The following is a 24,602-nucleotide window of genomic DNA, read 5'->3' as shown; positions in this document are numbered from 1 at the left end:
CATATGATAGAGACCTATCAATAAGAAATTGAACTTTTTCTTCTAAAAATGATATAGAGAAATATGTGTATATTTACTTGATTTACTTCTTTTTTATTGTTGGTTTACTTCTTAATTCAAATGGAATAAAACAGATCTTTCTCGACTTATGGTGGGATTGCATCCTGATACAGAGAAGGCAATGGCATCTCACTCCAGTACTCTAGCCTGAAAAATCCCATGGATGGCGAAGCCTGGTAGGCTGCAGTCAATGGGGTCGCTAAGAGTCGGACACGACTGAGTGACTTCACTTTCACTTTTCACTTTCCTGCATTGGAGAAGGAAATGGCAACCCACTCCAGTGTTCTTGCCTGGAGAATCCCAGGGACGGCGGAGCCTGGTTGGCTTTCATCTATGGGGTCGCACAGAGTCAGACACGACTAAAGCGACTTAGCAGCAGCAGCAGCAGCATCCTGATAAGTTGAAAATATCTTAAGTAAAAAATGAATTTAATACACCTAGGTCATCAGTATAGCTTTGCCTAACCTGGTGGGCTACAACAGTCCATGGGGTTGCAAAGAGTTGGACAGAACTGAAGTGACTTAGCAAACATGCACACAACCTACCTAAACATTCTCAGAACACTTATATTCATCCACAGTTGGGCAAAATCATTTTACACAAACCCTATTTTATACTTACGTGTTAGATATTTCATATACTTTATCGACTATTATACTGAAAGTGAAAAACAGAGCTGTCTGGGTATAGAGTGGTTGTTAAGTTTGCCTTTATGATGACATGAGAGAGTATCATACCACATTATGTATCACTAGCCCAGGGGAAGATCAAAATTTTCTAAGTGTGATTTTTACTGAATGTATATTGCTTTTAGAAAGTAAAAGTCACTCAGTCATGTCTAACTCTTTGCAACCCCATAAACTATGTAGTCCATGGAATTCTCCAGGCTAGATTACTGGAGTGGGTAACTGTTCCCTTCTCTAGGGTATCTTCCCAACCCAGAGATGAAACCCAGGTGTCACACATTGTAGGCGGATTTTTTACCAGCTGAGCTACCAGAGAAGCCCTTGCTGCTGCTGCTGCTGCTGCTGCTGCTAAGTCGCTTCAGTCATGTCTGACTCTGTGCGACCCCATGGACTGCAGCCCACCAGGCTCCTATGTCCATTGGATTTTCCAGGCAAGAGTACTGGAGTGGGGTGCCATTGCCTTCTCCAAGAGAAGCCCTTACATCATCTTAAAGTCAAAAACTCTTAAGTTAAACTGTTGTAAGTCAGGGACTATCTATAGATTCATGTCACATGATGCAATTTAGTGTAATATCTACTTGATTATGATTTTTTGATTGTGTAGCTATAATTGAAAAGAGTTATGCCTTCTGATGGCCCATCAGACTCACAGCAATCCCAATTTATATTGACCTCAGTGAAATTACAAGGTACTACAAATGTGAACCTCCAAAGTTGGTTATACAGCCATCCCTCAGTATAGACAGGGATATTGTTTCCAGAACCCATCCATACTGAAGTCCCTTATGTAACGTGGGCATAGTATTTGCACATAATATATGCACACCCTCCCATATATATACTTTAAATCATCTCTGTGCTGTGCTAAGTCGCTTCAGTTGTGTTCAACTCTTTTCAACCCTATGGATTGTAGCCCACCAGGCTCCTCTGTCCGTGGGATTCTCCAGGCAAGAATACTGGAGTGGGTTGCCATGACCTCCTGCAGGGTATCTTCCCAACCCAGGGATTGAACTCGAAACTCTTATATCTCCTGCATTGGCTGGTGGGTTCTTTACTACTAGCACCACCTATATAATACCTAACACAATATAAATTCTATCTATATAAATAGTTGCCTGAATGAGGCAAATTCAAGTTTTGCTTTTTGGAGCTTTCTGAAAATTTTTTTTCCAGAAATTTTTTCCAAATTATTGTTGACCTGCTGTTGGTTGAATCCACGGATTTGGAACCCCTGGATACAAAGGGTCAACTCTGCACACTTTAAATGTTAAAGGTTAAATTTGCAAAAGCCAGAAATCATCCGTGTGGCCTTGAAAGTCACTTTTAAAAGAGCGTATTTCTTGAAAAGAAGACGGATTGATACTTCAATGTGCCTATGGCTGAGTCTTGGAATGAAATTCACTTGGAGGGAAACAGAGGTCTCCCTTTCGGGTGTTACTGTGCCAGTGTCTGCAGGTACCCAGAGAATCGCTTACCCAGGGCAGTAAAAGTCTTACTCTCCAAAGCACAGTTGCTGATTATCAATGACTTCAACGCTGGTAAAAATCGGAGCCTGCTGAGTAGGTTTTCAGAATAGCTGCCCATCTCTTTGTTGGCAGATAAATCCAATTCTTGAAGACTTGAGAGTAAAGGGATAACCTGAGCTGTTAAAACATCAGGGGTGACATGGCTTAGGCAGCATCTCACAAAGGGTCTCGGGAAGTGCCACAGTCTTCTTGATCAACAAGCATGGCTCTTGCCTATGTGACCCCTGCCCTTCCTTACACACCATTCCTCACCACACACGCCAGCCACTTTCCCCAGCATGCAGCTTGTGCTCTTCTCTAAGCCTCTCTCCAGGCTGGAAGTAAAGAGCAAAGACTTCGGAGACAGAGGAAACTGGGTTCTCATCCTGTTTGTTGCTAAAGAACCGTGTGACTTCGGGTAAATTGCTTAACTTCTCTGAGCCTCAGTTTTCTCGATGATAATAAGAACAATAACTACTCCATAGAGACAACGGGAAGATAAAATGACTTGGTATAAATAAAGTGCCTGGTACAGTGCCCAGCTCACATTAACTGCTCAGTGAATGTTTGATATGATCATTCTTTCCTCAGAATATAAGTCAGAAGTACTAGGAAGGCAATGAAATCAAGCAATTAGAACAGATGTCTGTTGGGACTTCCCTGGCAGCCCAGTAGTCGGGACTGCACGCTTCCAATGCAGGGGGCCCTGGTTCAATCCGGGTTGGGGAACTAAGATCCCACATGTGGCTACATTTTTTTTTAAATTAAGGTATGTACATTGGTTAAAAAAAATAATAATAACCAGATGTCTGTTGGTAACAGCACCAGAGTGGGGTCCTGAGGGCCCCTGCTGTGCCAAGAGGGACCCCTGTTTCCCTGTCTTTCTGCTGCTTTTTGTTCTTTCAGGCCTTTGCCCTAGTTCTTCCCAGTGTGGGAAATAGAGTTTCCTGGGACCCCTGTGGGGCTGACTCACCTCCTCAGAGCCTTCCAGGGCCACCAAAGCCACAGGAACCCTGTGGTCACAATTACATCATCCTATTCTCTTTTCCTCCCACCACCCCTATTACGTGACTTGTTTGTGTATCTATTGTTCATATGCAAATCTTCCGCCCTCCCTCACTGAAGGTGAACTCTGTGCAGCGGCTGCTTCCTGCCCAGAATGTGCATCAGAGTCTGGAAATCTGAGGCACAAACATTAGTGGAAGGAGAGAAGGACAGGAGAAAGGAAGGGAAGGAAAGGAAAAAAGAGGGCAGGTACTTGTGATCCCATAGATGCAACCATCTCTCCCTCATCTGATGCCCACAGCACGTTGTATTCACCATGTGTACCAAGTCACTTCAGTTGCATCTGACTCTGTGACTCCATGAACTGTAGCCCGCCAGGCTCCTCTGTTCATGAGATTTCCCAGGCAAGAAAACTGAAGTGGGTTGCCATTTCCTTCTCCAGGGGATCTCCACCATGTATTTGGTTTATTTCTGCCCCCTTCCAAACTGAAGCTCCTGACTCTGAATTGCCCTTAGCCTGCAGCACAGGGCATCGAACAATTAGATGATTAATCAGATATCATTGGCTAAGTGATCCATAATTCCCTTTCTTTGAAGCCATTGAGATGGTCAGATAAAAGAACCATTCAATTCTTTAACATCACAAGGTAGAAAACAGGATGTATTTGCAATTCTGCCTTTTTAAAATTAAGCAGGAGGACCATGAAATTCTTACTAAATAACCATTACCTTTCTGGGGCCATTTACTCCTGTTGGTGGCTGTGAATCCAGATAATAGAGGCTAATCTCTCCATTGCACTAGCGGTGACAATTCAAGTCCTCTAGCACTTTAATCTTCATCCGAGCAGCAGGATGAGATGTGAGGTTTTGTGTTATTCAGTTGTAGCAGGGGAAATTCACTATTTGGAATCCGATGGACTGATAATTCAGGAGTGTCTCCACAGGTATGACACTCATAAGTAAAAGAGATGCTGATCCCATCACACTCTCCATTTGAAGCTCAAAAAGGTATTGTTTACTATTTTTAAATCTTCATGAAAGACTCGAACTCATCTCATTTTCCCAAATTGAAGGATAAGCATCTAAGAAACAAATTAGCAGGGCTAAAAAAATTGATATTAGACCCAAAGACCTATTTTGCTGTTTTCTTCCCCCAATTGTATGAAAAATGACAAAAATTTCTTTTTCTCGTTCTTTATTGATTGATTCATTCAGTCATACATTCAACAAGCATTTGCTGGGTGCCAACTACATGCCAGACCTTGTGCACAAGCAATAGAGAGATACTGAAGAAAGCCATCCCTACCTAGGAGGAGCCCATAGTTCAGAGAGAAAGCAGAGCATGGCTGGTGTGCGTGGGAGTCAGCACAGTGTAGTTGGAGAAGTTGACGGGGGAAAGAAATAGAGAATGCAGTCAGAGTCAGAGGAGCAGGAAAGCCATCTAGACTCTTGCAGTAATCTAGGCATGAACTGACAGTGGGCTGGAGCAGGAGGTAGAGGTCTAAACAGTGAGCCATGGTCAGATTCAGGGTATATCCTGAAGGTTTATTGTGGCTGCAGATGGAATAAAACCCTTCATCTCTATGGCTATGCTTGCTGTTTGTTAGGGGAAATTGCATATATGTTGCCTGTTACAGGACTGTATCTGTGGTAGGAAAGTAAAGGTAGTGACTGACCTAAAACTGTAATTATGCACTGTCCATGGACTTTTTGTAACTTCATCTTATCTAAGTGCCTTGGCATAACTTGTGAGAGAGAGTGCCTCAACACCCTTCGTTTTGGCTTTCCCTCTACATCCTTCTTTGTAATATGCTTTGTGACATTAACAGGTTCATTTCTAAACAGCCACAGGAATTCAGATTTCTTCCTCGAGTGCCACATCTATCCTTCACAGATGTGTATAGGAGTTTAGATTCACTAACATTCACCAACTGAACAAACTCCAGGAGATGGTGAAGGACAGGGAAGCCTGGCCTGCTGCAGTCCATGGGGTCGCAAAGAGTCGGACATGACTTAGCAACTGAACAACAACATTTATTGGGCACCTAATATTTGCCAAATACTATATTGGGACATTCACAGAACTTTTATGATGTGATCCTCCCAGTAACTTCATAAACAGTACATCTCAGATTTGCCAGTTTCCCAAATGGCAACCCACACCAGTACTCTTGCCTGGAAAATCCCACGGACGGAGGAGCCTGGTAGGCTACAGTCCATGGGGTCGCAAAGAGTCGGACACGACTGAGCGACTTCACTTCACTTCAAACATATGCCAAGGCTCTGAGAGCCCTCCCTCAGCTCTGCAGCACCTACCCGCTCAGGGACAACACGTCGTCAGCCGTCAGCGAGCACTGGCGGACATCCAGCCCCTCCAGGCTCCAGCGTGGCCAGCCCTGTGATGTCTTCAAACCCTCCACCCAACTCCTTGTTGCAGGAAAGGTCTAGTGTCCTCAGCTCACACAAGTATCTAAAGGCAGCATCTACAAAGAAGGTCAAAATCCCACTCTGACATATTACAGGACAGGCAGCAGGAGTGGAGCAGGGCAGGGGGCAGGCATGGAGAAGCGAGACTAAGAAAATACATACACTGTGATGACAAAAGCCCAAATGGAGGGATAACTGTCTGCTTTGCACCACTAACCGCTTTGGACCTGACAATGGCTTCAAACACTCTCCCTATGACCTGCATTGATTGCTAGTGCTTTTGCTCAGATTTCTGCAACTAATGGCTCTTCCTGTACTATCCTTGAGCATTGGTACATTAGCAGCATTCTAGACTTAAACTGCCAAGGAGAAGGATAGGACAGGCTCTAGAAGATGCAAGGATAAAAATACATTTCACTTCGTATTCTCATGTAATGTGGGTACTCTATATAGCAGAGTAAATTTTAACTACAGATGTCACTGAAGTTGTTTTTATCAGCACCAATTCCTTCCTACTACTAAGCATAAAATAATGCTGGCACTTTCAAAAGTAAGAGAGAAATGGAGAGCTTTAGTAGCACACTTTTATTTTGCTCACTGTCTCTCTCAAATCTAAAATACCCTGGCCTTTTCGGAGCTGGCCATTTAGTTTTGTAATTGTAAAAATACATACTCACTGTAAAAGACGTGGAAAATCAATAAAACTTGAAGATTTAAATTACCCATGATCTCGTTCCCCAACCTAACCTCTGTTTCTAGTTTGTTATATTTCCTAACAGCTTAAAAAATTGAACATAAAATAAAATTATATAGAAGCTTCAGTCATTGCTAACTCACCTAGTAGCTTGACACTCTTTTGTGACAATCCACATGAATGTAACTTCAAGACTTTCAGGTTTGAAGTACTTTTTAGTCCATGAGCAATACTATTGAGACTGCCACCAATGTTTCTGTTAATAGAAAGATCGAGTACTTCAGGGTTTTGCAGTCTAGGTAGCAACTGACCTGGAAGGAAAGAAATCCAAAGAACAACTCAGTAAAGATGCAGGGTGTGGGACTTCTCTGGTGGTCCAGTGGTTAAGACTCTGTCAGCAATGCAGGGGACACGAGTTCCATCCCTGGTCTGGGAAGATTTCATATGTCATGGGGCAACTAGGCTTGCAAGCTGCAACTATTAATACTAAAGCCGGTGCTCTGGAGCCCACAAGCTATAACTACTGAGCCCATGCACCCTAGAACCAGTGCTCTGCAAAAAGAGTGGCCCCACTTACTGCAACTAGAGAAAGCTCACTTGCAGCAATGAAGACCCAGCACAGCCAAAAAAACAGATGTGGGTATGAAGGTTGGGGTGGGTGGGGGTGGGGTGGGGGGAGTGTTACATCTTCATGTGACCTGGGATATAGTGAGCTACTTTTTCAATTCAGGGTGAGAGGAAACATGGCCATATCAGCTCCCAAGCTCTCCAGTTATGGGCATCTTCACATTTTCCCTGGGAAGGACTCTACCAAATTCTACTTACCTACAAACACCCCATCTTCTGATGTGAGGGTACAGTCCACGAGCTCAAGTGTTTGTATCTTCCTCCCTTGTTGCAACGTCTGGAGGATCAGAGGCAAGTTTCCTCCCACTTTACTGTTCCAGGACAAATTCAACTCTTCAAGTTCAGGCAGCACTTTAAGTGCTTCTCCTGTTTAAAAAAAAAAAAATGGTCCAAAGATCAGGTTGGTTGCCAGGTTCACAAAGCAGGGAATTCATTTCAAAGTCAATACAACCATCATTTATTGAAGCCGGGCCAGGTCCTGGTTAGATGCCAGGGAACAGGGAGGAGAAAAGGACCCAGTTCCTACCCATGACCAGCAGGGTGAGCTTCTAGGCACAGCCAGAGTTCTGAAACCACGCTTATAAGCAAAACTTGTTAAAAAAAAAAAAAAAAAAAAATCCACCTGTCGGTAAGATGCGTGTATGGGTGTGTCTTAGTCACTCAGTTGTATCCAACTCTTTGCAACCCTACGGACTGTAGCCCGCCAGGCTCCTCTGTCTGTGGAATTCTCCCGGCAAGAATATTGTAGTAGGTTGCCATTCCCTTCTCCAGGGGATCTTCCTGACCCAGGAATCAAACCCAGGTCTCCTGCATTGCAGACAGATTCTTTACCTGAACCACCATGATTTTACCAAATCGTTTTTATGGTAGTAAATATTTCTACCAGTCCATCTACTTTCTCTCATCCATCCTCTTTAGGGATCATTATTGCTGAGAAGCTTGTCCAGAGGTAGAAATATAAAAGATTTAGAAAATAAAACATGAAGATTTAAATCACCCATAATTTTATTCCCCAACATAAACACTGTTATATTTCAGCCAGAGGTAGGAGCAAAAGCAGGGCACTGGCCATCACAGAGGAAAAGCTCACTCTGACATCAAGAATGTCACATACAACTGATCCAACCACGGCAGGGAGGAATGAGTAAGAGAGCACAATAGGCATTAGCAGCTCATAATGCCCTAGGATGCAAGCAGCTCATGACAGCCCTGGGGTAAAGAAGGATGCGGTGAGCAGGGATGAAACTTAACATTCCCGGGACCACTTCACACAGGAAACACTTGAGGGCTACAGAGTGGAAGCCGGGAGAGAATGGGGGGTCAGCCCTTAGGAATGATTGTCATTGCTTTGGGGGCAGAACAGAATGGTGAGCTGCACACACGGAAAATGTACTTTCTCAACATGTGGAGTCAATCCGAACACCAGTTAAGAGTGTTGGAAGGTCCACTGAGTCCAGAAACCTCTATTCTACTGCTGGATACTGGGTGTGAACTTCTGCCACTGATTATTTATTCTATGGTTTAAGGTTTTTCGGGCTTCCCTTGTGGCTCAGCTGGTAAAGAATTCACCTACAATGCGGGATACCTGGGTTCGATCCCTGGGTTGGGAAGATCCCCTGGAGAAGGAAAAGGCTACCCACTCTAGTATTCTGGCCTGGAGAATTCCATGGACTGTACAGCCCATGGGGTTGCAAAGAGTTGGACTTGACTAAACAACTTTCACTTTAAGGTTTTTGGAGTCCAAGAGCCCCACTTAAAAATGCAAATTCTTCAGGAAGTTTAACAACATAAGCCGATAAATGTATCATTTTGTATGCCATTGCCAGTCAATGTGGAGAAGGCAATGGCACCCCACTCCAGTACTCTTGCCTGGAAAATCCCATGGATGGAGGAGCCTGGTAGGCTGTAGTCCATGGGGTCGCTGAGAGTCGGACACAACTGAGTGGCTTCCCTTTCACTTTTCACTTTTATGCATTGGAGAAGGAAATGGCAACCCACTCCAGTGTTCTTGCCTGGAGAATCCCAGGGACAGGGGAGTCTGGTGGGCTTCCATCTATGGGGTCGCACAGAGTCAGACACGACTGAAGCGACTTAGCAGCAGCAGCTAGTCAATGGGGTGTGGCTTTGAATAGCCCTGAGGCATGTCCAGGATCAGGGAGAAAGGGCATGATTGTCTGTAGTACATCTAATATTGGAGCACTATACACTTGCCATCCTACACTAAGCAATTGTAACAGGTGTAATAATGTTGCAATGACTCCTGATTTATGCTTTCTTAACAATAAACCATTTACTCTCCTACTCTTCTTATGCCCCATCTGCCATTAAGGCTAAGCAGAGTATGGATGATAAGAAAGCTCCTCCTGGTAAAGAAGATACAGAAGTCCTTCCAGAGAGGATAAATTCTTGAGGAGAGGGAAGAGGACACAAAACATCAGTGACAAGGTTGCAGACTCTGCTGGACGAGATGAGTTTGGAGTGAATCCCAGGGTAGAAATTCCACTTGCTGGGTTTCCCTTGTGGTCTGTGGTAAAGAATCTTCCTTGAAATGCAGGGGACACTGGTTCGATTCCTAGTCAGGGAAGATTCCACATGCCTCGGGGCAACTAAGCTCCTGTGCCACAACTACTGAAGCCTGAGCGCCCTAAAGCCTGTGCTCCTCAACAAGAGAAGCCACCACAGTGAGAAACTCACGCACTGCAACTGGAGAGTAGACCCTGCTTGCCACAACTGGAGAAAAGTCTGTGCAACGAAGACCCAGTGCCTGCAAAAATAAAATTAAAATTAATTAAATTTAAACATTAAAAAAAAAAATTTAATCTCTGGTTCCTTTAGGTTGGAGGATCATGAAAAAGATTAGATTAGTCCAAAATAAAGAAACTATACTTCTTTTCATGCGTGAGTAACAGTATGTTAAATTTGAGACTCTGCTACATGATAACCAGCTGCTAACCTGTGAGGCTAGAAAGGCAATGCCAAAGAATGCTCAAACTACCCCACAATTGCACTCATCTCACATGCTAATAAAGTAATGCTCAAAATTCTCCAAGCCAGGCTTCAGCAATATGTGAACCGTGAACTTCCTGATGTTCAAGCTGGTTTTAGAAAAGGCAGAGGAACCAGAGATCAAATTGCCAACATCCGCTGGATCATCGAAAAAGCAAGAGAGTTCCAGAAAAACATCTATTTCTGCTTTATTGACTATGCCAAAGCCTTTGACTGTGTGGATCACAATAAACTGTGGAAAATTCTGAAAGAGATGGGAATACCAGACTACCTGACCTGCCTCTTGAGAAATCTGTATGCAGGTCAGGAAGCAACAGTTAGAACTGGACATGGAACAACAGACTAGTTACAAATAGGAAAAGGAGTATGTCAAGGCTGTATATTGTCACCCTGCTTATTTAACTTATATGCAGAGGACATCATGAAAAACTCTGGACTGGAAGAAGCACCAGCTGGAATCAAGATTGCCGGGAGAAATATCAATAAACTCAGATATGCAGATGACACCACCCTTATGGCAGAAAGTGAAGAGGAATGAAAAAGCCTCTTGATGAAAGTGAAAGAGGAGAGTGAAAAAGTTGGCTTAAAGCTCAACATTCAGAAAATGAAGATCATGGCATCTGGTCCCATTACTTCATGGGAAATAGATGGGGAAACAGTGGAAACAGTGTCAGACTTTATTTTTTTGGGCTCCAAAATCACTGCAGATGGTGACTGCAGCCATGAAATTAAAAGACGCTTACTCCTTGGAAGGAAAGTTATGACCAACCTAGATAGCATATTGAAAAGCAAAGACATTACTTTGCCAACAAAGGTTTGTCTAGTCAAGGCTATGGTTTTTCCTGTGGTCATGTATGGCTGTGAGAGTTGGACTGTGAAGAAAGCTGAGCACTGAAGAATTGATGCTTTTGAACTGTGGTGTTGGAGAAGACTTTTGAAAGTCCCTTGGACTGCAAGGAGATCCAACCAGTCCATTCTGAAGGAGATCAGCCCTGGGATTTCTTTGGAGGGAATGATGCTGAAGCTGAAACTCCAGTACTTTGGCCACCTCATGCGAAGAGTTGACTCATTGGAAAAGACTCTGATGCTGGGAGGGATTGGGGGCAGGAGGAGAAGGGGAGGACAGAGGATGAGATGGCTGGATGGCATCACTGACTCAATGGATGTGAGTCTGGATGAACTCCAGGAGTTGGTGATGGACAGGGAGGCCTGGTGTATTGCGATTCATGGGGTCGCAAAGAGTCGGACACAACTGAGCGACTGAACTGAACTGAACCTGTGAGGCTAAATTGATCATAGAAAACCACAGAAAGGTAATTTTGGATGGGGAAGTAGGGAAAGAAGGCATTATCGATTATTGAGTGCCTACTATGTGTCAAGCATGTAGTAGGTACTTTATAAAAATTATTTAATTCTCACAATTTTTTGAGGTGGATATCATCCTCATTTCAGAGATAATAAAACCAAGGCTGGGAAAGGTTGTTTAGTCCATGGTCACAAAAATAGTTAGAAGTGGGACCAGGATTTGAACTAGGATCTGGCCATTTTCTAGGGAATGGTTAGAAAGAAGTGCATCTGTGCATGCTCAGTCGTGTCTGACTCTGTGACCCCCATGGATTGTAGCCCACAAAGCTCCTCTGTCCATGGGATATTTCTGACAATACTGGGGTGGATTGCCATTTCCTCCTCCAGTTTAGAGAAAAGACATTGGCATAAATTTTGTTGCTTTTACAGAAATCTTTGCCGAGATGTAAATGATCAAATACATAATTGAAATAAAGACTTGAGATGAAAAGAAGACTAAAAAAGTATGTCTGGCATCTAAAATCAGCAAGCGTTCCAGTAAAGCAGCTGGGTTAGCAGCATGACAAATTTTAGCCTACGTTTTAGGTTATTCAGTGTTCAACATACAAAACTAACTTAATTGAGGTTCTGGTTCTACTTAAACCATTGCTTTTATTTGAAAAATCTTGTTTTGATCAATTTTTTAAAAAATAGGAATGGGAAAAGAGAAAAGCATTTTGAGATTGGAAAGGATCTTAATTTATCTATCCTAACTTCTCTGTGTTACAGATGAGGTAACGGATCCAGAGAGAGCAAATTTTGCAATTATCATTTCCATTTAAACTCCCTGAGACCAGAGGCTTGGTCAGCCTGTTCCCCTCTTTATCCCAGGGCTTAGCGCAATTCTGGGTACAGGTTACATAGTTCTCTAGAAAGTGCAAATGCTCAACACAGCATTTCATCATGTACTGACAGCGCTCTCGTCCTCGTCCATGGGAATCCAAGGGGAGTGGTCACCCAGGTAATTTGCCCTTGAGGGTTTGGATTGCAGAGATCCTTCCAGGCAAGCACTCTCTCAAGGGAAGCATTCATCATACCCAGTGCCCAAACATCATCAGCGGTACATCTGCAACTACTCAGCCTCAGGATTTTTAACTTGCTGACAAGATGCATTTGCTGGGTGAGTGCATGGAGGTTTCCACGTGTGACATCATTCCAGGAAATATCCAGTTTTTCCAAGTCTGGGAGAGAAGGCAGCAAAGCAAGTAGAAGTGAACACAAGAAAAGACAGATTTACATGTGGAATTTGTGATCTGTAGTAAGCAGGATTCATCTGATGCCTGTTGCTCTGTAACAGGAGAGAAGGAGGATGGACAGGCTGACTTTCCGCACAGCAGGGCTCCCTCAGGTGTGCAACTGGAGACGTTGTGATATTACATATCCTATTTCTTGGGACCTTTTTTATTTCTGCCAAATAACTGCATTCTGAAAAGGCAGTGGTGTTTCTGTGAGATTTCATAAGAGTTCCTTTACTGTAGAGGAAATGGCAATTCAGCTACAACTGTTACTACCGCCGTCACTACAATGTGTATCCTGGTCCTTTTATTTTGCAAGCCCTCTAACAACCATCTCTCTGTCATTCTATTGGATCCTCAGGCCGAAGGCCGGGGAACACTCTTTTGGCCAGGACTGCTCAGACAGTGCCCGTTAACTATTTTTTTCTTATCTAGATCACCTGGGTATCACCATCTTACAAAACTCCTTTTATACCTACATGGGCCAACATGTGGAGGTTTAGACAGGTACAAAGCCTGACCAGAACCTTCTCTGAGTCTCCTCCATTGCTCACGAAAAATGAAGTTACTCTCTGTGAATAAAATTCTCCAAGGTTATCTTTATCTCCTGCGGCAACAAGACTTGAGTGGAAATGCCAAAGTCAAGGCTGGAAGGTGTCTTTGCTTGCTTGCTTTTAAATCTGTCTTGGATGTAAAAATAGTGGCAGCAGTTAGACCTCACATGGTGAGCTTCTAGAGTTACAGGCACAGCAATTCCTGACCTTCCACCATTCTGAAGAAATTCTGAAGACGCACTTAGGGGCAAAAAAATATGTTTATGTTTTCTTTTTACCAGTGTTCAAAGTGTTAGTCACTCAGTCATGTCCTACTCTTGGCAACTACATGTACTATAGTCCACCAGGCTCCTCTGTCCTTGGGATTCTCCAGGCAAGAATACTGGAGTGGTTTGCCATTTCCTTCTCCAGGGAATCTTCCCAGCCCAGGGATCGAACCCAGGTCTCCCACATTACAGGCAGGTTCTTTACTGTCTGAGTCATCAGGGAAGCCCAAAGCACTTCAGCAATTTAATTTTGTTTACCATGATCTTAACTTTACAAAGTACGAAAGTCTATTGAACACATTAGAAGGCAAAAAACTAGGATTCCTGGGACCCGCTCTGGAAGATTTCAGTTTAGTGGGTTTGGATTGGACTCAAGTTTATGCATTTCCACAGGTTCTGCAAGATTCTGACATGTACACAGGCATTTGAGAACCACAGGCACGGTTACAGTTTCCTGTTAAGAGATCTGTCTCAAATGTAATGGCATGGATTTTAATTAAAATAGTCAAGGACAGCGCCCCCTCACTCAAAACGCAGTTCTTTTGATTCCTCTGTTGGTAGACACATTTAATGTGATTAAATACTTGACTTAAGATGTCCAAAAAAAGAGAATCTTTAAGAAGGTGATGATGGTATTTTGGGGAGAGGGTTCTTTGCAATCAAATTCCTGCAGGAGTGTCACAAACAGTAGTTCTTGTTTTGTGTAAAAAAAGGTGTGAGCAATAATCACTGGGAATGATACTCTTCATTCCACAGACAACATGATGCCCCTTTAAACTCCCAGCAGGGCTTGGTTTTATGGATGAGTTCATATCATATACAGGAGGAGATGAGTTTCAGAGAGAGCTAATTAGTGGAGAGGTAAAAGCGCTTAGGAAAAAACAAAGCTCCCTCCTAAATTTGGGCTCAAATCTTTGAAACTTGAGGAAGAATCAACTGACTTTTTTTTTTTAATAGTGATGTAGCTGCTCTTCCCGAATTCTCTAGGCCACCCTGCAGACCTCGGGTTACCAAGTGAGGATGGAGCGTTTGCCTGCTCATCTCAGCCCTCTGTGCCCCCGTGCCCCTGGATAAGGTCAACTCCATACAGACCCGTGTTCCTCACATCCGCTGTTGTCTGTCTGCAGTTGTTCAGGTCCAGACACTTGCTGACGGCCTTTCTGCCGAGCTTCTGCAGAAACCGCTCATCTTCCTCCATCCTGGATCCCAGTTCTGTTTCTGCAGTGAGAGTCTTGGCTGTATGATAAGAATAACGAAGAATTTGCCGTGAATGACAGTAAAAAGATGAGACACGTGAGAAGACAGACAACTGTGAACTAGTTCTTTGTGAAACCTCAACTCAGAAGGGGACAAAACCTGACCTCTGTCCCTGTGGCTGGTGCTCAACACTGGCTGCTCTAGGGACCCTTTTCCTACAATGGAGCCTGAGGAGCTCAGGGGCTTTTCTTTCATGGCCTGACCTGGGCTTCTTGCATGGAGACTGAATCATGTTCCTAGACGAAGCGGTAAACTTGTTAGCACGGCGTTTAAGACAGCTCTGGTGGAAGGATGCACAGACATCTTTGGTGAACGCACTGCTGGGGGACGTGCCCACATGCTGGCCTCCTAACAGGACAGACGAGGAAAGGGGAACATTGCAGACCCCCTGATGAGCCTCAGATGGCTAAAGGAAGCAAGTGAAGCACTTGCTGCTCATTTCCTAGACCCTTCAACTAACAAATCCAGAGACAGTAGTGCCTAGAAGAGCTTTTGTATTTTCTCAACTCCTGCCAGAGAATATATTCAGAAAACCTCATTTGTCTTTGTTATTAGGTACTTTTTTTTTTAGGGACATATGTGACACCCTTGCCAAGTTCCTCTGTAATAATGCTGTACTATGTCACTAACATTTAAAAAGATTAAATAAAAATAAAAAGCTATAATTTTGTGTGTGTGTTAGTCTCTCAGTCGTGTCTGACTCTTTGTGACCCCATGGACTGTATTAATTTTATTAATAATTAATTTTATTGTCTACTACTACATGTGTCAACATGTAAGCCACGTGTAAAACATACTTTACTTTTGTAAGACAAAATGAATAAGCATGTACAGACAGTGACTTTAATGAGGTCCTGTAGTGATAACACATATAGGGACTTCCCTGTTGGTGCAATAGTAATAGTCCAGGCTCCCACCACAGGGGGCATGGGTTCAATCCTTTGTCAGGGAACTTAAATCCTGCATGCTGTGTGGTTAGGCCAAATAAATAAATAAAATATATACAAACAGTATGCACACTGGAATCCAGTAGGAAAGCATAAGTTCCAAATGTACAGTAATACTCTACTAACCCTGAGAAAAAAGTATACAAATCATATAGAGAAAAGTGAAATATATTGGCACCAGTGAAAATGAAAAGATAGCAGCATTACCATAGTAGTAAATTTAGACTAAAATATTAGCAGGATAATAGACTCCATCTCTCTTCTGCAGCGGGTCTAGTGGCTTGCCATTCTTAAGAAAACCGCCTACAGGCTGTACCTCTTTGATAGGATGGTTGGTGTTGCCACATTCTACCAGTAAGAGGAAGCATCATCCACCCCCCGTTTACCTCTTCACTCTGGCCTTCAATTTTTATTATAGTAAGTTGTATACAAGGTATTTTATTTTGGGTAGGGTTGCAGATTTAAGAAAAACAAAAATACTATGTCCAATTAACCTTAAACTTCTGGTAAACAAAGAATCATTGTTTAGTAAAAGTACATCCCAAATAATGCAAGTATTTTTCTTTTTCTGACAACCCTAATTTGGGGTGGATCAGAGGAGAGTTATGGATGAGGGGGACGAGGAGGGGACTGCCTCTTACATGCCAGTGAGGACAGAACATATTGTGTACACTTGATGCAAGGAGTCATCAGCACACCGTCTCATAGATTTGGAAGCCAAGACTCAGATTGTTAATTGGTCAGCAGCAGAGTCAGAATTTGAACCCAGAACAATCTGCTCGAAAGCCCATTATGTGTGTGTGCTTTTCAAATTTCTGTGCTTAAAAATTTTTTCTCTGCATTGTGTCTTATTGCACTCCTTTTTGTCTTTTAGCTTTTTTATCTCTGTAGGTTCAGCCTACAACCATGCTCAAGTTCCAGCTTCACCAAGCCTTCTTTTTCTTTGTTTTCTTCTCAAGCCACTGTTCTGTCAATCATTTCCTTTACTGTCAAATGTTTGAAAAGAGTGGAGTGTGCTTGCTGGCCCCACTTCTTCAACAGTTACCAATTAGTCCTCTACATTCTAGTTGCCACACTCACCTGGCCAAATAAATTGTTTCTCCAAGGTCACCACCACCAATGATGTATGTATTGTCAGGCCATTAAGGATGGTTGTTCTCTTGATCTCTATCCATCCCCTACTTGACCAGGCCCTGCTTCCCTCACATGACTATCCAATCCTCTTAGATCAGATCAGTTGCTCAGTCGTGTCCGACTCTTTGCGACCCTATGAATCACAGCACGCCAGGCCTCCTTGTCCATCACCAACTCCCAGAGTTCACTGAGACTAACGTCCATCGAGTCAGTGATGCCATCCAGCCATCTCATCCTCTGTCGTCCCCTTCTCCTCCTGCCCCCAATCCCTCCCAGCATAGAGTCTTTTCCAATGAGTCAACTCTTCACATGAGGTGGCCAAAGTACTGGAGTTTCAGCTTTAGCATCAGTCCTTCCAAAGAAATCCCAGGGCAGATCTCCTTCAGAATGGACTGGTTGGATCTCCTTGCAGTCCAAGGGACTCTCAAGAGTCTTCTCCAACACCACAGTTCAAAGGCATCAATTCTTCGGCGCTCAGCCTTCTTCACAGTCCAACTCTCACATCCATACATGACCACAGGAAAAACCATAGCCTTGACTAGATGAATCTTTGTTGGCAAAGTAATGTCTCTGCTTTTGAATATGCTATCTAGGTTGGTCATAACTTTCCTTCCAAGGAGTAAGCGTCTTTTAATTTCATGGCTGCAGTCACCATCTGCAGTGATTTTGGAGCCCCCAAAAATAAAGTCTGACACTGTTTCCACTGTTTCCCCATCTATTCCCATGAAGTGGTGGGACCGGATGCCATGATCTTCGTTTTCTGAATGTTGAGCTTTAAGCCAACTTTTTCACTCTCCACTTTCACTTTCACCAATCCTCTTAATTACAGGGTTTAATCAGTAACTGCCTGCCTGCTTGCCCCCTGCCCCAGCTGCTGGTTTCCCTGGTTACTGATGAGCCCACCTCCCCTATAGATGGTAGCCTCCTTCTCCTGGTGAATATCAAAGACTGCTGCCATGTTCTGCCTGTTGTCTGTCACACATGGTGGGGTGTAACTCCAGGACCTTTGTGTAAGATGCCCCTAACCAATGAACACTGATGTCTCTATTGCTGTCACCAGGCTTTTTCTTTGGTCTTAAGTCTGGGCAACTACAAGATTTGCAGGCCAGCGGGGTGCAGCCCAACAACCAACCAACTGACAGATTCTGCAATCCCTTTGCAGACCACATCCTACTTGCGTGCTCTGTAATATATGTTTTATATGATTGGCAAGTCCAAGGCAGCACAACTGGAAAACCTAAATCAACTCATGGGTCTGTCAGGTAACCAAGTCATTTAACTTCTCTGAGCCTTGGTTTACTAATCTATAAAATGGAAATTATAATTCCCACCTGGTTCATTTATCAGGCATGTAGTGAATTAAAGTTGCTGAATCTTCCCAGGAAGATGGGACTCTACAATACCTTTGACATGATACATACTTTGTAAACACTGTTGAATGAACAAATAGCTAAATGAGTGAATGAATGAATGTTAGCTTTATAGTTCCTCAATTACCAAAATCAAGATGATAAATCTTTATAACACCTAAGTACAAATATGAGTACCCATTTTTGAGGCCCCCACATATCGCCTTACATACCATATGTATGTTTTTTTTAATCTATGAAAATTTTCCTTCAAAAAATATCTTATGTCACAGCTCAATATATATAACAGATGAGTCAGATCTGCTACAGGTTGGCTGTTGCTAATGGAGGGCTGGCGCTCCGTGGAGGGGGCAAAGTGACCACATGTGAGCAGCTCCGTGGCCTGCTCAATTAGGGGCCTTTTCTGGCTGCTGTTCTGCTGAACCAAATTCTTGCTTCTGGGGAGATTCTGTGAGCCAAGCAGGATCTTCTCATTAGGTTCTTTTCCAAGCTAAACCTGGAGAGGTTGGCTTCTGTTGTTTACAACCAAGAATCCTAATGGTCTCATAAAACATGATTATCTGTTTGTAACGTGGGTGGTGTGGTACAGGGAATCAAGATAACAAGTTCCTGTTATCAAGGAGCTACCTGTCTGATGGAGGAGACAGATGAAAGAGCCACAGTCACAGTGCAGAGGAGAAGTACAATGGTGGAGGCCAGCAGGGGTGCCAGGTGGCTCAGGGTAGAGACAGTAAGTGCTTCAGTTCTTGGGATGGGTCTTGGCAAACTTCCAAGTGAAAGTATTAGTCGCTCAGTCATGTCTGACTCTCTGCAACCCCATGGACTGTAGCCCACCAGGCTTCTCTGTCCATGGGATTCTCCAGGCAAGAATACTGAAGCGGGTTGCCAATTCCTTCTCCAGGGGATCTTTCCAACCCAGGGATCAAACCCAGGTCTCCTGCATTGCAGCCAAGTTCTCCACTGTCTGAGCCACCAGGGAAGCCTAAGTGAAAGTGGTAGATAAATTGTACCTTAAAGATGAGTTGGAGTCAGCCAGGTGGGCGGTCAGGAGGGAGGAATAAGGGGAGGGGTGCAGAGGGAGGGTAGAGACACAGGGAAGGTCTTTTTCGGCACAGGGAACCACTCCGGGGGAAGGTGGCCAGATCAGGAAACTGCAGGCAAATCACAATATCAGCAGTAGAGGATGAATGTGAGGTTGGGGGAAGGCAGAGGCCGTGAAGAGATATTCAGCTTACCACAAACACCATGAAGATCATGCTTGAGAATATAGACTTTCTCTTCAAGGCAAGAAAGACTCAGTGAAGAATTTCAAACTGGTGGAAGACATCTGTGGTTTAGAAAGAGCACCTGGCGGAAGTGTTGGGGACAGGCTGGCAAGAGAGCAAGACCAGGAGGAGAGAAACCAGGTAGGAAACAGCGGTCCATGCAATAGACAAGAAATCCAGGACGGCAACAGAGAGGACCAGCTAGGCCCCAGAGCCATTTGGGGGACAATTCATGTAACTCCAGGGGCCACTGAGTTTGGGGAGAAATGAAATGAAAATAGAGACACCGCACACATCTTGAGGGGCTGGTATTGGCCAGCTGAGATAACCAGCTGACCGCACTGTTAATTTAATCATGATAATAGGTATCCACTGGGGCTTTCCAAGTGGCTCAGTGGTAAAGAATCCGCTTGTTGATGGAGGAGATGCAGGTTTGATCCCTGGGTTGGGAAGATCCCCTGGAGGAGGAAATGGCAACCCAATCCCGTGTTCCTGCCTGTGGAATCCCATGGACAGAGGAGCCTGGCAGGCTGCAGTCCATGGGGTTGCAAAAAAGTCAGACATGACTGAGCACTACTACATGGGTATCCATTAACCATGTTCCTAAAGCTCCAAATCATGCTTTAGAACATAGCAACAACCTTCTGATTACCTTCTTTTAAAGATAGACTTCTTAATTTTCTACTTTCAAAAATGTGTTCAAACTGCTCACAGGTAAAGTGATATTTCTGGTATTTGGTGCAAATAATCTGACAGACATGGGGGTAGGTATAAATGAAATAAGACTGGCCGTGGGTTGATAATTGTTAGAGGGTGGTAATCAGGGACTCATACTGTTCTCTCTTTTATGTGTGTTTGCATGAAAAGCATAAATGTTTTAAAAATACGTTTATTTGAATAATATACTGATGACACTGTATGTGTCATGAGTTTAGAGAGAGAGAGGCAATATTTTCATAACCCTTGAATTTGTAATCTCTGTGCTGGGAACTTTCAGCTGTTTAGTGTAACACAGTGAAGCAGAAAACAAGGGAGAGGGAAAGCCAGATATTCCCCAAAGGGCAAAAAAAGGAACTTAAGTAATTATGCCATAGGCATGGAATGGAATATTATGCCACTGTCAAAAGTAGGCACATGAACGTCATGTAACCATGTGAGAACTGAACAGTATAATAAATCCCAGAAGTAGGATCACAGCTCAGGAGGGTTTTATAAGCTCTTCTAACTGTACAAAGTATGTCCGTTTGGCCTCTGCTAGCTCTCTGACTTGGAGAAGGCAATGGCAACCCACTCCAGTACTCTTGCCTGGAAAATCCCATGGATGGAGGAGCCTGGTGGGCTGCCGTCCATGGGTTCTCACAGAGTCAGACACGACTGAAGCGACTTAGCAGCAGCAGCAGCAGCAGCACCTCTCCTACTACTCTCATCCTCTATCCCTCTCTCATCCTCCTTCAGCATCCCTAACCTCCTGGGCCAGCTCTCAAGCACTCCAGGCTCACTCCCATATTGGGCCTTTGCATTTACAGATCCCTTTGCCTGGAAAGCTACTCCCTAAAATATCTATATGGCTGGCTTCATTCATTCTACGTGGCTGCCTTTCAGATCTCCACTCAGAGTTTCTGTTACTAAATCAGAAACTCGTTCCTGCCAACTGCATCTAAAATTACCCCAGCCCATCATTCACTATCTCCTTAGATTGCTTATTGGTCTTCATATGACTTATCACACAAAAAGTATGCCTGCTTTTCGTTCTTTGTGTACATGAGGTTCTCTTTTTCATGGCTGTATTTCTAATAAGTGACTGGCACATAGGAGGTACTCAATATTTTCATGGCTGTATTTCTAATAAGTGACTGGCACATAGGGTTGGTTGACCATAAATATATGCATATGAAAAGAATCTGAAAAGAATCTTGAAGAGATAGCACTTTGTGTTAAAATGAAAGGAAACTGCGTATTTTTCTCTAAACCTTTCTGCAACATAATTACTTTTGATAATTTAAAAGTAAAATGAGCAAATTATTTAAAATATTCAACAAAATAAATGTTTAGAACAGATTTCATTATATTAGGTGTCATTTAACTCATGTCATCTCTTTAGGGGAGAATGCTAAGTCACTTCAGTCATGCCCAAATCTTTGTGACCCTATGGACTGTAGCCCACCAGGCTCCTCTGTCCGTGGGATTCTCCAGGAAAGAATACTTGAGTGGGTTTCCATGCCCTCCTCCAGGGATTTTTCCAACCCAGGGATCGAAACTACTTCTCTTGCAACTCCTGCATTACAGACTGATTCTTTACCTCTGAGCCACAGGGGAAGCCCTTAGGGGAGAAAATTGATCTAAAAAATTAAGAAATATCAGGCAGAAGCTCACTAGCGTCTAAAGAGATTGTCTTCAGTGTCTTGTCCTAGGGTTGGGAATCAGTTGTTTTAGGGTCAATGCTCTCTTTTCTGCTTCCAGCTTTGGGGAACCTGGATTTTGACCCCCTGATGCTCTCGTTGACAAGTGGAGCCTGGGGTGTAGTTTCTCCATCTGAGGAACTTTTCTTCCCTGTTTGACTCATGGTCAAGTTGAATAGGGTCTTTCTCAATAAGCCATCTTCCTGTGGTTTTCTGTTTTCTAGGATTTCAGAAAGAGAAGAGAATAAGACCATCAAGCCTCTGTGAAATCCAACTTCCCTACACAGGTTTTTGTTTCCCCTTTCTGTTCTTATTGCTGGTAATGTTTAACATAGAAATAAGAAGGACGTATCCCAGGATCCTGGAACTAACAGATGGCAGCAGATACAAATCCTAAGCAAATTTGAGTTTGAAACTTAGCCCTATTTTATTGTGAGAAATGATTCTTTAAACACCTCTTCAACAAGTGCATTGAATGTGTCGATACTTTTTAAATTTCAACAGTCATAGTTACCTTCTGAGAGATTGTAGAGAAGTTGGCATGCCTCTAAGCTCCCCGGCCCTTTGCAAACTGTCACCCAGAGGAAACTGCTTCAGGAACTCCAGGTGCATCTCTTGGCATGCTGTTTCTTTTCCTCTCGGCATTTTCACCTTCACTACTCAGCCCTGCACTTGTTCCCATAAAAACACATCAGCAGTCAGGAATGAATTCACTCCACGAAGTGAACGTACTCTGGGCCAGATACTGTTCTTGATGCAAGAGAGTCAATGACCAACAAGACACAGCTCATGTTACTTAAGTCTTAACCTGGTAGAAAGATGGCCCCATATGCCAACAATTACCCTGGGACAAGGGCCGTCAGGGAGGAGAGACCCCTGTGGTCAGGGGACCCACCATTGGACTAAGCCTGGCTTGGAGCACAACTCTGAGCAATGAGTGACGTTACCTCAATTTTGAGATAGTTAAAAAGAGAGAAGGGAAAGTGTCCCAGGTAGGAAAAATCAGGCTCAAAAGCTTCCAGGTATGAGGGCTTCCCTGGTGGCTCAGACAGTAAAGCATCTCTCTGCAATGCAGGAGACCTGGGTTCGATCCCTGGGTTGGGAAGATCCCCTGGAGAAGGAAATGGCAGCCCACTCCAATATTCTTGCCTGGAAAATCCCACGGACGGCAGAGCCTGGTAGGCTACTGTCCATGGGGTCGCAAAGAGTCAGACACGACTGAGCGAAGGGAAGAAGAAGATGAAGACCTAAAGGAGCCTGGGGTTGCCTCTAGGAGTGGATTCTGGGTGCCTGGAGCAAGGGATGTGGGGGATGGAGGTTAGGGGTGGGTCTGGTGTGACTTGAGGCTCAAGATTCATGAAGGTTTAATCTATAGTCCCTCCTGGGATCTCCTTACATTTTAAGGGAGGATTAAAGACTGAAACAGGGTTTCCCAGGTGGTGCTAGTGATAAGGAATATGCCTATTAATGCAGAAGACCCACAAGAGATACTGGTTCCATCCCTGGGTAGGAAAGATCCCCTGAAATAAGGAATAGCAACCCACTCCAGTATTCTTGCCTGGAAAATCCCATGGACAGAGGAGTCTGGAGGGCTACAGTCCATGGGGCTGCAGAGAGGCAGACACAACTGAGCAAAGCAATTAAGTACTAAAGACTTAAACTAAAGGGATAAAACTATAAATGGAATTTTAGATTCTGCTATTAAAGTTTACATTCTGTCCTTAGGCTAGGGCCTAATAGATATTCTTGAAATAACAATGTTCATGGCTCCCTCCCTATAAAATAGGTCTTTCTGTAATACTGCATTCCAGAATGGTTCAAGAAACATTTTGCACACAGGGGATTTTCAATGACCTTGCAGAGCCCACCTCCATGCTTGAGGGATGGAATGTTCCTAATACCTAGAGTGCTACTTTAATTATTTATTTATTTTTGGCCCTGATCAGAGATGGAACCCATGCCCCCTGCAGTGGAAGCTCAGAGTCTTAATCACTAGACTGCCAGGGAAGTCCCCTGGAGTACTATTTTAGAAGTAACAGTTAGGGGTATTTTTTTTTTTTTTTTTTGGTCTTTTCAAACTAGAGCAGGATTCAGCCCAGGTTTATACAGGAACAGCCAGCCATAGGACCAGACAGTTGTCCAGCTACAGCCCCACAGCTGACCAAGCCTCAGAAGGTTAGGTGGGAGAGACCTTCAGCTTGTGAATCCAGCCACAACCTGCAGCCATGCCTGCCCCGTTTCAATTCCACCATCACCCAAGGGCCCTTTTCCTTTCACTGCTGCTCTGGCACCCACCCAAGACTTACCTCCATGGTCACTTTCACTCAATTTCACTTTTTGGAGTGTATACACAGCCATTCTCTGGAGAGCAATCCCAGTAAATGCTTTCCCCTTTTCTCCCTCCTCCTTAAATGTTGTGACTTCAACTCCCAAGTCTTAAGAAAACACTGCTGGATGGTGTTCCAGGATGTGGTCATTTACCCACAAGAAACCCTGCCCGGCTGGTGAGGCCCTGCTGGATTCTCTGTGTACACGAGGACATGACAGAGCAGAATGCGAAGGGCCAGGAGCCAGGAAGGGTTAGAAACTACGCAGAGGAAACAACACACAGTGGGGAACGAGAAAAGCAGAAAGGAGAAGAAAGCTGCTGAGAGCCAACAGGGAGTCAGAAAAATTCCAAGTATGAGGAAGGCGGGCTTGTGAGAGCAAAGGGGAAAGCACCCGCCTATTTCTTGGTACACTGTGGGTTAAGCAGTCAGTTACCATGCTCATGCTTAGAAATACTTTCAAAATGTCTTGGGGAAATTCCTCTTTATATACA

General features: G+C 43.9%; 1 protein-coding gene across 1 annotated transcript in view; it reads right to left on the bottom strand.

Annotated features, from left to right (window-relative positions):
• Positions 1-24,401, bottom strand: part of LRRC31 (leucine rich repeat containing 31) — a 29,773-nt gene extending 5,372 nt beyond the window's left edge. The window contains 8 exon segments of the mRNA XM_059888690.1: positions 2,222-2,389; positions 5,577-5,638; positions 5,640-5,739; positions 6,521-6,688; positions 7,203-7,370; positions 12,392-12,564; positions 14,507-14,645; positions 21,756-24,401. Of these exon segments, the coding sequence (XP_059744673.1) occupies positions 2,222-2,389; positions 5,577-5,638; positions 5,640-5,739; positions 6,521-6,688; positions 7,203-7,370; positions 12,392-12,564; positions 14,507-14,645; positions 21,756-22,035 (1,258 nt within the window). The 5' untranslated portion in view covers positions 22,036-24,401.
• Positions 24,402-24,602: the final 201 nt, after the last annotated feature.

Source organism: Bos taurus, chromosome 1 (assembly GCF_002263795.3).
Source record: "Bos taurus isolate L1 Dominette 01449 registration number 42190680 breed Hereford chromosome 1, ARS-UCD2.0, whole genome shotgun sequence".
NCBI lineage: Eukaryota > Metazoa > Chordata > Mammalia > Artiodactyla > Bovidae > Bos > Bos taurus.
This window is presented reverse-complemented; position numbering and strand designations above follow the sequence as displayed.